The 14,941-nt window shown below is 36.2% G+C and overlaps 2 protein-coding genes across 2 annotated transcripts; one reads left to right on the top strand and one right to left on the bottom strand.

The window, feature by feature from the left end:
- Positions 1-269: 269 nt before the first annotated feature.
- On the top strand, positions 270-3,447 carry LOC143710231 (uncharacterized). Its single transcript, XM_077201231.1, has 4 exons — positions 270-773; positions 1,221-1,456; positions 1,560-1,744; positions 2,445-3,447. Exons 1-4 carry the CDS (start codon positions 518-520, stop codon positions 3,085-3,087), a joined length of 1,320 nt encoding a protein of 439 aa, XP_077057346.1. The 5' UTR covers positions 270-517; the 3' UTR covers positions 3,088-3,447.
- LOC143710316 (uncharacterized) lies at positions 3,438-14,629 on the bottom strand. The gene is made up of 12 exons (XM_077201279.1): positions 14,609-14,629; positions 13,677-13,817; positions 13,461-13,580; positions 10,847-10,957; positions 10,431-10,541; positions 10,280-10,348; positions 8,262-8,629; positions 7,708-8,018; positions 6,390-6,568; positions 5,772-5,944; positions 5,236-5,442; positions 3,438-4,644 (listed from the first exon to the last, which is right to left on the bottom strand). The coding sequence occupies exons 1-11, from the start codon at positions 14,627-14,629 to the stop codon at positions 5,238-5,240; spliced, it is 1,809 nt and encodes a 602-aa protein (XP_077057394.1). The 3' UTR covers positions 3,438-4,644; positions 5,236-5,237.
- Positions 14,630-14,941: the final 312 nt, after the last annotated feature.

The raw sequence follows: 14,941 nt of genomic DNA on the forward strand, positions 1-14,941 counted from the left end.
GCATGTTGCAAGGACGTAACATTAAAGGTATGGCAAGCCGTGTTAGCATTTAAACCTTTGTTCTGACTATCTATAAATATATTTAAAGCTATAGTAACAATTGTATTTTGACGAGTGATAATTTTAATTCGCCTAGTCAGAATGAAAATTAGAGATATCTGCATTTATAATTGCACTAGTAAGAAATCCGATTTGAGATATCTGTAATATATTTGGACTGGTCAAAACTCAATTTAAGATATCAGTAATGATGTCATTGATATATTTAAAAGACACGTCGTTTATCCGCAAAGGTAATTAGAGATATCTCTAATTCGATTTCGACTAGTCACAATTGTATTTTAAGATATCTGAATTGTACTCGCTCCTAGTCGAATCCACTGTTGCGTGACGTGAAACTACATTTCATCAGCACCACCCACAGTTCCTCCCCTCCTCCCTAGCTAACCGCTAACAACTTTAGTCTGCTTTTGTTTTCCGAGAGAAAAGATATGAAGTAGTTCAGGGATTATTAACGATGGCGGCAGCTGTTCTCGACAAAATAGCAAGAAAGTGTCAACAAATTGAAAGAGCTCAAAGTCAGGGAAATTGTGGTGAGCGCGAACTTCGTGCAATAGATGACTGCTTAAGAAATGCACATAGAATTGCGTATTTGCTACCTATTGAGACGTATGAAGAATTGAACAGAAATCTGGATGAAATTCGAACAATGCTGTCAACGCATTTGCAGAGTGAGGGAACTACAGCTTTTTCCGTTTCTCGAAGGAGCTCAGGTGAGTTTCTGGTTTTTAAAAACTAGTCCTATGTTCTTTATCTGCAGTAACCGCATACACAAGCGAGGCATCTCGGAAAGCTTGTTTTTGTCTTGTTTATGTGTTTGTTTATTGTCTGCTCTCTACTTTGGTCATGACGATAGCCATGGTAATACAACTGTAACTTTCCCCTCGGTCTGCATTAAAAGTAGTCTAACCAGTGTACATGCTATGTAACTATTCACTTACAAAATTAATACAGTTATAATACAAATTCAAATCTATATACCTATTGTACATAATACATATAGTTAAAAGTATGACTGTACAACAAACTGTATGCCTACATAATTTTATTAACATTTTAGAAGAAAATAAGGATTAAAGAAACAATTATTTGAATATAATACTGCTTGCCATTAGGAGCTACATGTCAGTAATACAAATATATGTTACTTTCAATTGCAGGTAGCCGAGGTAGACCAGCCATTCAAATAACACGTGACCAAATTGAATTTTTAATGAAGCAAGGTCACACAGTCAAGCGAATGGCAAGAATGTTAGGGTGCTCATCCTCATTTCTGTACAAGAGGTCCAAGCTGCTTGGTGTATCAATCAGGAGCAGAATGTCAGGAGTGGATGATGAAGAACTTGAAAATGTAGTGAGACGACTCCAATGCCAGTATCCAAATACTGGAAATGAGGTAAGCCCTGTTTGATTCCATTTTAAGGTCTGTCCTATCAGTTCATAAACTAATTATTATTATTTAATTTTTTTTGTTTTTCAATTCAATGCAACCATTTTAGATGATGCGAGCCTTACTGGTTGCAGAAGGATTGAGGGTTTCCCGGCATAGGGTTCGTGAGATGTTGGTCCGTATCAATCCAGCGGCTGCTGCAAGGAGATGGAGTAGCACAGTGGCTAGAAGAGTTTATCATGTGCCCTGTCCCAACAGTCTCTGGCACATTGATGGCAACATGCGCCTCATAAGGTTAGTTTAATTGTAGTTTTTGTCCTGCTAATGCAGCATTTAAATGGTGTGACAATGCGTTTCTGCGATACTAAATTATAGCCTAGTGTAGACTTGCATTATCCAATTTTGATTTATAGAATCTACAGCCAAATATCTTAACACACATGCAATTACCACAACCTAAGCAGCCATTGTAAATCATAATACTACCATAACATTATAACAGTTCACCATATCGTCCTGGCCTAAAACGACTAAATGTTAAATCATTAAGACATTTTAGATCCAATGACCAATGACAGCTTTGAAGTTTTGTAAAGCTGGTTTGAAAGAGTATGTACTGTGAAACTGTACAAATGTTTCACTTGATGCATTTATTATATGAATTATTAATACATTACATACAATTATTCTAAGTATAACACAGTGTAGTTTGTATTTTACTCCTATAGTCCCTAATATTCCAGTTATCCTTATGTTGCCCTACACTTCCCCATTTCTTGATTATTAGACCCTGCTTTTTTCATCATTTATTCGTGTAAAAAAAAAAAAAAAAAAAGATTTGTTCACAATTACATTTAAAGTGTCTTTTGTGACGTCCAGCATAACAGAAACCTGGGAACTGTGAAAAAGTGGGACCTGTAGGACCTCTTTGTTCTTCACACTTTACTACCTATAATATTTAACTTACATTTAGTATTTTTATTTTTACTTTTAGATGGGGCTTTGTGATTCATGGTGCAATCGATGGACATTCCCGACTAATCACATACCTAAATTGCAACACCAACAACTGTGCCAGTACTGTGCTGTCTCAGTTTATTCAAGCAACATGCCTTTACGGTCTGCCCTCTAGGGTAAGGTCAGATCACGGTGGTGAGAACTTACAAGTGGCCTTGTTTATTAACCTTGTACAAGGACTTCAGCGCCGGAGTCACATTACTGGGGAATCTGTCCACAACCAAAGGATAGAACGTTTGTGGAGGGATGTATTTTTACATGTGCTACAATCATTCTACAGCATGTTCCACAGTCTTGAAGATTCTGAACTGCTTGATCCCAGCAATGACCTTCACAAAGTTTCGCTCAGCATAGTTTTTCTTCCACAGATCCAAGCTAGACTACAGCACTTCAAAGAGGCATGGAATCACCATGCTTTGCGGACCGAAAACAATAAAACACCAACACAGATATGGACAGAAGGAATGCTGTCAATGATAGGAACTGACAGCACAGCCATCAACAATGTGTTTGAAGACGATCTTTACAGGCCAGAACATTTTAATGAACTCCTGGTTCAACATGGCATTGAGTCTTTGCCCACAGCTGAAAATGAACAAAATCCCAGCTGTAACTGTTGAACAGCCTCAAATTAACCTTACTCCTCAGCAAATGGAAACGGTTTCCCATGCTATTGACCATATTGCAGATTTGAAGCTTAAGTTTCAGGTATGTTGTGCAGAAATTGCTAATGTTTTGGCAAACTAGTGTTGCAGATTAGTGTTATAAAGAATGTCATTCTCTTGTAATATTTTAATATGTAAAAGGTTTAACTACAAGAATGCTCTGTTGAAGAATTAATAGATGCTTAGATGCTGACATTGAAAAAATGATTTTCTATGAAAAGCTGGTGTACAAGTGAGAGAACCTGAACAAACAGTTAAAAATTAGCAATGTAACACTGTTTTTCCACAATAAACACGAACATGCATAATGCAGAACAATGCATTTTATTTTGCAATGGATGCACATCTCAAACATATTTGACTTCAAGGTGCTTCTTAAATGAAACTTTAAATTTATAAAAGCTGTACTCAGTTGTAACTGCCTAAAATTACTTTGTGTAAAAAGGTAGGCTAATATTAAAGCTTAAAGGGATAGTTCACCCCAAAATGAAAATTCTGTCAGTAATTACTCACCCTCACCCTCATGTTGTTCCAACCCTGTAAGACTTTCGTTCATCTTCGGAACACAAATTAAGATATTTGTGATTAAATCTGAGAGCTGGATCACTCCTCCATAGACGCTAAGGGATCGAAACTTGACAGCCCCGAAAAGTTGTTAAAGACATCGTTCAAATAGTCCAAGTGACTACAGTGGCTCAATCTTAAGTTTATCAAGCGACGAGAATACTTTTTGTGCGCAAAAAAACAAACAAAAAGTATTCTCATCGCTTGATAAACTTAAGATTGAGCCACTGTAGTCACTTGGACTATTTTAACGATGTCTTTAACAACTTTTCGGGGCTGGCAAGTTTCAATCCCTTAGAAGCCTATGGAGGAGTGATCCAGCTCTCAGATTTAATCAAAAATATCTTAATTTGTGTTCCGAAGATGAACGAAGGTCTTACGGGGTTGGAACAACATGACGGAGAGTAAATACTGACAGAATTTACATTTTGGGGTGAACTATCCCTTTAAAGCATGAGACTTCTGTAAGTCATAAATCCTTGACAACATTTTATTTTCTTTGCTGAACTATTCCTTTAAAAAAGGAAAAATTAACATTCTTCTTTTCATTCCAAAAACAAAGAAACTAATACATTGGTACTATCTGAGGGTGAGTGAACAGTGACAATTTTCATATTTGGGCTAACTCCTTTTAGCAACAAGATACAAACCACAATGCACCAAAACCCCATCCATTATGGATGCAGTTCTAGATTTAACCATTTCAGGCAACACCAAAATATGGGCTCTGCATGATTCCCTCTGTCATGTAGGTCTTGAACATTTCATATTCTGTGTGTATCGGCAGTCGTAGTATAATGAGGCAAGTATTTGCCTCTGGAAAGATTTTCCTGTCTTGATGGAGGAACTCTATTTCTGGGCGGTGGGGGAAACCCAGAGATGGCACTGTGGAGGCTCCAGTGACAAACTCCATTATCATCTCAAGAGTGACTCCATCAGTCTCTCCCTCTGCAAAACATATGTACAGAAAATCACAAACCTCAAAAGACTAACCTATTCTAAAATGTGTGGTACATGCAGTTATTTCACAGTGATATTTTAATCTAAACAGAATTATCCAGTCTGTCTAATTATGACTACATCTAGCTGCATGGTTTCTATATTTTGTCTGATTACAAAAAAAAAAAAATCCTAAGTATTTGTTCTGCATAATGGTTAGATTCACCACAAATAAGATAACAATTTTTCATTTCAAACACTTGTTTTCTTCAAATCGAAGTTACTGTTTTTATTAAGTACTCTTTGTTTATAGAGGACCAATAGCATAAAACAAATGCAAATGACACATTACAAGAGAATTAAAAGCTACATAAAATAGCGTTAGCATTCTAGCTATTAATTTAATTGCATGTGTCCTGCTCATAATGAAACACTCTGAATATAAATATTTACTGTAATTGTAGTGATTCAGGACAAGGCACAAACACAATTTGGAAAATGGATTTAAGTATTCACCAATTATACTGTAGAAATTTTAAACATTTTGAATTTTTATTTTTACATGGCATACCTTTAACATTACATAAAAACATGTCATACCTTCAACATCGATCAACCAGTCCCTCCAGTAGCATATGGTCTGGTTTTCCTTTGCCCTTCTGTTGCTGCCTTGTGGGGAAAAGTTCACATAAAAAAGACTGCAGAGGTCGAAGGGGCCTCTGCTCATTGACGAACATGTCATAAAAAAGTGCAGGATATTTCTGCATCTCTTCCAGCAAACCGAGAGTTTGCAACCCTTCTGAAAACCTGCATAACAAACATAGCAGTCAATGGAAGTTTCAAGCTGATGATAGTTATGTTGTCAAAAAGGAAAGGCTTAAAATTTTACTTCACCCCAAAAAAATTTCAATTCTGTCATTAATTATGACGGTCTACCCGTAAGACCTTCATATACTGTATGTTTTCAACACAAAAGGTGTTCTATCATGACAACTCTCAGGAGATGTTAGCATGGTAGTATCTTTATTTGTGTTCTGGAAGTTAACTTAAGTCCTGGGGTGTGGAAACCCATGCGGGTGAATAATTAACAACAGAATTTCAATATTTTGGGCAGACTAACCCTTTAAATCACTTACTGGTCCAAGGCAGCTCGCAGTCTCCCATTCACAAAGAACTCTGCAGCTGACTGGATAAGAGAGTTCCTTTCTGTCAGGTGTGATGTATATCTCAAGGCACCAATGATACTTAAGCTGTCTGCTGCTTCTGCAATGGCACAATTTGCCTCCTGAACAGTTGTTGCTTCCTGTATCTAAAACAGTTGCGAAAAAAGCTATTTTACAATTGTGAGGAAAAACCATTTGTATCGGCACAGAATGAAACTGTTAAGCAAAGAGAACCGTTCGGCCTGATGATAGAAAAGCAGCTCTAGATGCCCTGTGTTCTGTATGACACTGATGCCTGCTCAAGCAGAGCTGAGCAACATGTACCCATCAACTGTTTATATATGTACTTTGAAAGCTATAGCTCACAATTAGGGTAAGGGGCATTACATTTCTGACACACACTTGTGGGTGTTTGGTCAATCACAATGCACATAGAGGAGCTAAAATAATGCACTGCATATGAAAAATAATGTGGTTTTTTAACGTTGAAGCATGTCAACACATTTTCCAAATACACAAAATAATGATCTTTAATAATAGCATCATATAACACCTTTAAACAATTATTTAAATTCTCAAACATCTCCGTACCTTGATTAGTTGCTCCCTCAATGTATGATCTCCAACCTCATCCACTGAGGCAGAGGATGTTGGCATACCACAGATCTGCTGAAAAAGCCTTTCGGAGAAGAAATGTGGGCCAACTCCTCCATGGACGACACACATAGCAATCATCTTCCCCACTGATGCATACAACCTATTCTCCAAAGCTGAAGTAAAACAGAAGAAATATTGATGTCAGAAATTCCTACAGAACCATTATAAATACTTTTAAAAGTTAATATTTTACACCTCAGTCACCCCTGGCTTAATTTTTGTTATTAGAATTCAGGAGATCTGTTCATAATTGGACAATTTTAAATGCAAGTGAAAACAGGACTGTCATCCTTACATTCTACAGTCTTACATTTCTAATGTAACAGGAAAACTGAGACAATTTTTTAAACAGATTCATCTTTTTGACTCTTTGTAGGTCTCATCTTTGTCCAAATTCTTTTTTCTTAGAATTGCATAATATGAACTAACAACTGCAAGTTATATAATCAAAATGGTGTACTATAAAGTCATGACTGTGAGATATAAACTTTGTCAACTCTATAAGCTATATAATCACAATTGCAAGTTTATATCCCATAATTCTGAGAAAAAAATATTGCACAATTGTTAGGAAAAAGTCAGAATTGTTAGATAAAAAGTCAGTTACCTTTTTTATTTTGTGGCAGCTTCCACAAAAACATCTTTGCATATGAAACAGTTATATATACACATGTGTAACTTGAATACTTTACACATTTTTATTATAACAGCTGTATAGATTAACAAAGTGTGAGGTGTAGATTATAGGATTATATTTAGATCTACCCTCATCACCTGAAAGGTTGCAGGAAAGAGCACTGAGCATTGATCCAAGTGAATGCAATGATCTCATCATTGCAACATGATTTCTGCGTTCTCACAAAATCCTTTTATCATAACTAATAGCGCAAACAAGGTGTAAATAGCATGAGACATATAGTACAGTGTAGCACTGTCATTATAACAGTTTACGAGTCTGGATTCAATAAAACCTTTTACTGGACTACCAAGTTAGATATTATTTCTGAAACAAGCAGAATGTTTTAATAGTACAATGTGAAACTTAGGAAATTTGATTTGTCAGTTTATGAACCCTTAAAAAAATACAAACACAAAAGACTATTCGACTGTTAAGGTGGAATCCAAAAAGCATATTCTGACCAGTAGTGGTGGGAGAAAAAAAATTGCAATTTTTTCCATGGATACCGAATAGCTGAATAGCATTACAACATAACCTGACACAAAAGCTTTCTGTTTTAACAGGAGTACTGACCTTGTGTGTCTAGAGCCAAACTCCGGTCTTTCTCATGGCCCTGAAAGACATTTGATTGATGGATGGCCCGCATCAACAACCGCAAGTATTCTCTAGTAGGGCCGCCTTCATCTATTGCCCCTTCCCCATTTTCCCCAGCATCAACAAACACTACATCTAATTTTGCTTGTGGGTTGAATCGTCGCCGCTTGACAGCTTGCAGGCTGCACTGTAGTATGTTTTCTCTGAACACATTTATTTGGTTTGCTGTTGGGCAAATGTTTCCATCAATTGTGCTTTGCAGTTTTTTTAGAATGGTCTGTAGGTCAACCCTGCAAGAGACAAAGATTGGATTGTTTTTAGTCAAATGCTGAACATTATGGTATATTTTAGAATATTGCTAGTTGCATAAAGCCCCGCTCACACATGCAGGGACTTCCAGTCACAAAGCAACCTCATCCCATTATTTTTAAATGAAGAGTTGGTGGCTTTGTGTGTGTGTGTTTATGTTAATTTGCAAATGCATAAAAAGTATTTTTTTAACTGTAAGTAAATAAGCATATATAGGAACGTACTCATCTAGGGCCACAGACCTCCCTTGATCTATTAGGGATAGATCTACAATGTCTGATTGCTGGGGAGATGGAGAACTAAGTGGTGTCTCTTCATCAATATCAATGACAATTGGCTCTTTAGGTTGGTCTTCAAAATTAAAATTAATGAATGGAGTCTGGGCTGTGAATAAAGCCACAGAAGGCTGTACAGAGGGCAGAGACTGGACTGGGGATAGAGCGACTGGAGACTGGACTGGGGATAGAGCGACTGGAGACTGGACTGGGGATAGAGCCACTGGAGACTGGACTGGGGATAGAGCCACTGAAGACTGAACAAAGGGCGAATCCACTGGAGGCTGGGCAACATTTACAGGGTCACAGTCTTTTTCCTGAAATGAAAAGAACACAGAACTATAATCACAAAACTGTGATTTAATAAGTAGTGTTGAGTTAAAATTGTTGATTTCTCAAATTTAATCAATTCTCATTTAGACAATCTGATTCTTAAATCCCAAGAATCAACCTTTTACTCTATGCTGAGTATGCTCTATTCTGAGTTAAGCTTGAAGCACACTTTATGACTAGCTGAATCATTCTAAGAAGGAACTCAACACATTTGAAGACTATATACTTACACTGGAAAAGATTCCAAACACTTACACACAGACATTAATGTAGACTGTAATCACAGACTGAACACAACTATACTGACTCTATACATTTGGGCATGATGAGTTATAATCTGTCATGTACTGGATTTTATTTGGTAAATGTGTTTCCATCTTAGTTTATGTGCATGTTTTCATGCAAAATGCACATAAAAATAGGTGGATGGACACATAGCGAGGTTTCAAACATGCGAGACCGATGGAGAGGGGGTTTGTAGTCACTAATAATCCAAATTTAAAATGATAAAAATGTTTATTTAATGTTATCCATGTTATATTTCATCTTAACTAACAATGTAAACTTTTAAAAATATCCATTATGTCATCAAGTTTTAAATGCATCATTATGCATGAATTCTAGAAGAGTCTTTAGACTTTAGAGTCTTTACAGGCTTTCCTGTAGCTCAAACAGTAGAGCGTTGGCGCTAGCAACGCTTATGGGTTCGATTCCCAGGGAAAGCAAGAACTGACAAAATGTAAAATGTGTACCTTGAATGCAATGTAAGTCGCTTTGGATAAAAGCGTCTGCCAAATGCATAAATGTAAATGTCTTTACATGCAAGACCCATAATTTGCAGATCAACATACTACTTATTTTCTCTCAGGCTAGTAGCAAATTAAATTAAATTAAATGTGGAGGATATTAACTGTGAAAAGATGATTGACAGGCCAGTTTATGGTGTCCGTTAAAGACACAGTTTTATGACTGGATAGTATGTCCCAAAGCTTGGCTACTCTTGTCTCAAACACTCAAAAGTATGTACTTTTTCTTCAAAAAAAGAGCACATACTTTTAGGGCATGGAATAAGTAGGCAAACTGGGACGCAGGGATTCTTAACAAGCCTTAAGATCAAATTTAACAGGGACAATCAGGCCAAAAATGATGATAATTTATCAATAAAAGGTAATGCATATGGCCAAATCAAAATCAAAAACTTGCTCAAGTCATACTGTGGTAGTAACTTACCAGATTATCAAAAGATGATTCTGAACACCTCACTGGCCATTTCATCTTTTCCAATAAAATCAAACAAGACCTAAAAACAAAGAGCCCATGATGGCAAATATTAATAAAATAAAGAAATTTCCTCCAGAAATGAGGAAAAATAACTAAATAAAACATCTATGAAAAAAAACCTTAATCCTTCTTCAAAATGAACGTCTTACTTGAATTGGATCAGACATGATGAACTTCCTCTTATTCACATCTCCATTTAGATATTTGGCTTTCAGATATTCTCCATCTAGAGGTTCAACACGGGCTGCCATTCGCTGGCGCCTTCTGTCCTGCAATACCATATATGTAACACACATTTTTGTTTTAAACAAAATTGAACCTTGGCAAGCAAACTGCGAATAGTCAAAAATTACCTTTTCTATATCTGCCAACAAAGAAGCATTATATTCTTCATCTTGCTGGGAACGTACAGCTCGCCACTCCTGATGGAAATAAAGTACAACTATGAGTCACAAATCAGTCATATTTACAACCATTGACAACATCAAAAATAACTTCACTCACACAGAGATTTACAGATTCTGTAGTCTCAGCACTGAAGGAGGTTTCATCAAGTGCTGTAGTGCTGGATGATTGTTGTGAGTTCTGGGGAATGGCTGCAGATGGTGCCATTACCTAAGAGAAGACAAAAAAATATAATGACAAAGAATTTGTTAGAGCCACTGCACAGTAAAGAAGTTACTTGAACTGTCACCTAACATTAAATGTGCACTGTGCATAAACATATTTATATTAAGGCTAAATGAAAGGCCAATTCAACTGAACATGTCTTAAAGAAATGGCTCGTTCATTTGTACATCTAGGGCCAGATTTACTAAACAGGACAAATTAGCATAAAAACACAATCCCATTAATGCACTGATGGATTATACAGTTCTGTGGGTGATTTACATAAAATTACATTAAATAACTTCACTCACACACAGATTTACAGATTCTGTAGTCTCAGCACTGAAGGAGGTTTCATCAAGTGCTGTAGTGCTGGATGATTGTTGTGAGTTCTGGGGAATGGCTGCGGATGGTGTCATTACCTAAGAGAAGACAAAAAAATACAATGACAAAGAATTTTTGAAGAGTTACTGCAGAGTAAAGAAGTTACTTGAACTGTCACCTAACATTAACCCCTGGTTTCACAGACAAGGCTTAAGGCTAAATGACTAAAATGCATGTTTGAACTGTCTCAACTGAAAATATCTTGCTCTGACAGATGTTAAAATATGTCAGCTCCATTGTTCTGTCACAATATGCACACATGTAACATTTTCTTGCACATCATTTTAACTAAGGCCTATTGGCTTAAGCTAAGGCCTGTCTGTGAAACCGGGCCTTATTGTGCACTGTGCAGAAACGTATCATTTGTATTTAAGTTAAATTAAAGGCCAATTCAACTGAACATGTCTTAAAGAAATGTCTCGTTCATTTAAACATTTAGGGCCAGATTTACTAAACAGGACAAATTAGCATGAGAACACAATGCACTGATGGAAGTGTAAAGTTCTGAGAAATACTAGTACATTGACGAACATTAGTGAATCACATCATTAAGTTTGGTTATGACAAAGGAGGGTTGTGCTGGAGCAAAAGTAAATCGGGCCCTTGGACTTTGTTTAACATGTAGTGAAGTCATACCTGTGAAACTTCAGCTCTTGGGACTATATAGAGCCTGCTCTTTCCAATTGCTTTTTTTAGGTCTTTCACACTATTTGCATGCACTTTTTCTATCTTCCGTCCTTTTCCTGCTCTTGCCAAATAAAAACCTATTAAGTTTAAATTCACAGTTGGGTAGCATTGGCAGACAAAATTGTTTAATTCAGACAGAGTCCAATTTAATTGAATTTTTGATCATTGGATTCCTCTCCCTGTTGTTTCATGCAGTGGTCTACCTACAAAATTGAAAATACACATAAGCAACATAAAATAAACAACAGCTCATCAGCTAATCATATACTGTATGTAATAGATCAGGTTTAAAGGGTTAGTTCACCCAAAAATGAAAATGATGTCATTAATGACTCACCCTCATGTCGCTCCAAGCCCGTAAGACCTCCGTTCATCTTCAGAACACAGTTTAAGATATTTCAGATTCAGTCCGAGAGTTTTCTGTCCCTCCATTGAAAATGTATGAACGGTATACTGTCCTTGTCCAGAAAGGAAATAAAGACATCATCAAAGTAGTCCATGTGACATCAGTGAGTTAGTTAGAATGTTTTGAAGCATCGGAAATACATTTTGGTCCAAAAATAACAAAAACTACGACTTTATTCAGCATTGTATTGTCTTCTGGTTCTGTTGGGGATCCGCGTTCACGAGTCCGCAGTGACGCTGATGACGTAAGACGCTGCTGACATGTATCTGGTGCATCCGTGTATTCGGGTTCAAATAAATATGGCTGGGCAAAAAAATGCAAGTCTTCCTCTGTGTGGAAATCCTTAATCATGTTTGTGAAGATTGTTTTGTTTCCAGGGTGCGTCTCCCTCAGACTGTAAACGAAGCTCGGGCGCACCAGATAACACGTCAGCAGCGTCTTACATCAGCGGACTCGTGAACGCGGATCCCCAACAGAACCGGAAGACAATACAATGCTGAATAAAGTCGTCGTTTTTGTTATTTTTGGACCAAAATGTATTTCCGATGCTTCAAAACATTCTAACTAACCCACTGATGTCACATGGACTACTTTGATGATGTCTTTATTTCCTTTCTGGACAAGGACAGTATACCGTTCATACATTTTCAATGGAGGGACAGAAAGCTCTCGGACTAAATCTAAAATATCTTAAACTGTGTTCTGAAGATGAACGGAGGTCTTACGGGCTTGGGATAACATGAGGGTGAGTCATTAATGACATCATTTTCATTTTTGGGTGAACTAACCCTTTAATATACAGATCACTACTAAGTTTGGTTAACAATAAGTAACATTTCCTGTTTTTAAAAGGATTATTTTCCTGTATTTAAAATACGTTTATGCCCACCAAGAAAATACAATAAGAAAGTATAGTTAGAAAATCATTGCAGTGTAGAGAGCTCCATTGATTATGAGTTTTTGAAAGTGCACTACTTTGCATACCTCAAATTGACCTAAAGTAATAAACAGCTTCAATGATTATAATGCTAGCAATCTTTGCTCACTTTTTTAAGGTTGTATTAAGGTTTTTCATGCTACTAACTACAAAATAAAAAGTTTTTGCTTTAATAAACTCATTGAAATGTGCACCTAAATCCAAGTGACTATGATGACCATAGCAATGGATGAAACAAAACAATCTGATACTGTGTGTCAAATCAAATGATCTGTGCATTAAGACTTAGAGTGTAAAAGCTAAATTATAGAAAAACAATTTAAAAAACAATAGTTCTAAATACTTGTTTTTATGATCTGTCATGACAGTAATTTCTTTTTATGAATAAACAGGATAAGCTAATGTTTTGAACAACCTCCGTTACAAAATGGTTTTGAAATTTATTTTGGAATTACAATTCAAATAACACTGTGTTACATCTGAAATCCTTATGTATCAAGTATTTATTTACCCAATCCCATGTTCGCAACCCGTTCAAGCTCTGTTGTAGATGGTAAAATCTCAATATCTGGGCCAGAGAGGAGGAAAAGGTGTATTTGCCAGACAGAATTTTCTTGCCTTCCCGGTGGTCCTGGCATACACAAAAATACACAGTTAAATAATATCTTAAACATTGGTAAATCACTGTTAATTATGCAAATGGCTACCATAGCAAAGCCCGACTTACTGTGAAGTCCTTGGACCTGACGCCGGAAAAGGCGTCTAGTTGAAGTAAGGAGGTTGTTATTAGTGTTAGCTGAGAGCTGCTGTCTGGCTCTTGAGATGCTGTTAAAAACTCTGTCAAAGATCGCTGACGGCATCTCTTGATCTGATGACATGGTAGGCTGAGAGAAACATTGCATTTGGTAGAAAAAGTTAAAAAAAGTTTTAACAGAAAATTAAAAAATACGTAATAAATTGCAAGACAGAAAACAATGTGATAGTGAACCAAATTAAAATTAAACTTAAATATTACATAGATTTGTGTGGATGAGCATGTACAGAATTGTCAAAAGCTGAAGCCGTGTTAAAATTATTCAAATAATTGTTTTACTAAATATACACGTGTTTAAAGTAGATTAAATGACTCCAGGTTTGTCTCCTTGGAGGGAGATGTCATAAATACAGATTAAACAATCACTGATTCCTCTTGTTCCTAAATCATATTATATTATTTTCTACAAATGACATGTACTCAGCCTTTCAATAATTGTATTACTCCTGTTTGGTTAAAAGGATCTTGTCCTTTATACACATTGTTCTAGAAAAAAACATTTTTAATTCAAATCAAGAACTATTAGAATTTATAACTGGCTTAAAACTTTTAGAAAAAAAGAACATACGGTAAACATACGTTTCCTCAAACGCATCTTGGCCAGGAATTCAATATTGCCTAAAATATCAAGATTTTGTTTTTCTGTTTTCATACTTGCTTCTGTCTTGAATCATGTCTGCACAGACCGATCAGCTTATGACATTAAAGTAAGCAACAGGAAAACAAAACCTGGATATTTTAGACGTAGAAATGAGCCGTAATGGTCACTCTACAGAACAGATCATAGCTGCTACTGTAACGTACATTGCAAAGTGGAATTCTTCACTGCCTACACCAGCACATACCTTTGCAGCAATATGCCACATTTTTATATTTAAAGATAAGAGAAAATTATACATTACCAGCATCGAACATGACGATGCATGGAGCCAAACAAGATAGCTATTTTATTAACATTGGTCAAAACGCTACAATAAATAACTTACTCGTTTACGTTCCTATACGAAATCCGAAGACATTTCCACTGACATGTAAGGACTAACGTTACATGGAGCAAATCCGACCATATGTAGGCCTAAACATGGATAAACATATAAAATCTAAAAAATAGCCTACACCAGTTCACTTATGTCTGATATATCACTTTGATATTTATCAAACATTACGACAAAATGAAA

The sequence above is a fragment of the Siphateles boraxobius genome, unplaced genomic scaffold (assembly GCF_051911475.1).
Source record: "Siphateles boraxobius isolate OS27281-9 unplaced genomic scaffold, OSU_SipBor_1 46, whole genome shotgun sequence".
NCBI lineage: Eukaryota > Metazoa > Chordata > Actinopteri > Cypriniformes > Leuciscidae > Siphateles > Siphateles boraxobius.

What these genes read in the sequence shown, in the direction of transcription:
- LOC143710231 (XM_077201231.1), top strand. Translation starts at nt 518, where the DNA reads ATGGCGGCAGCTGTTCTCGACAAAATAGCAAGAAAGTGTCAACAAATT. An exon ending in CGTTTCTCGAAGGAGCTCAG is followed by an intron (nt 774 to 1,220) that starts GTGAGTTTCTGG and finishes TTTCAATTGCAG; the next exon opens with GTAGCCGAGGTAGACCAGCC. An exon ending in GGCAACATGCGCCTCATAAG is followed by an intron (nt 1,745 to 2,444) that starts GTTAGTTTAATT and finishes TTTTACTTTTAG; the next exon opens with ATGGGGCTTTGTGATTCATG.
- LOC143710316 (XM_077201279.1), bottom strand. Translation starts at nt 14,629, where the DNA reads ATGTGGCATATTGCTGCAAAG. An exon ending in TCAGGTCCAAGGACTTCACA is followed by an intron (nt 13,581 to 13,676) that starts GTAAGTCGGGCT and finishes TGTGTATGCCAG; the next exon opens with GACCACCGGGAAGGCAAGAA. An exon ending in CAGAATCTGTAAATCTCTGT is followed by an intron (nt 10,349 to 10,430) that starts GTGAGTGAAGTT and finishes TATTTCCATCAG; the next exon opens with GAGTGGCGAGCTGTACGTTC.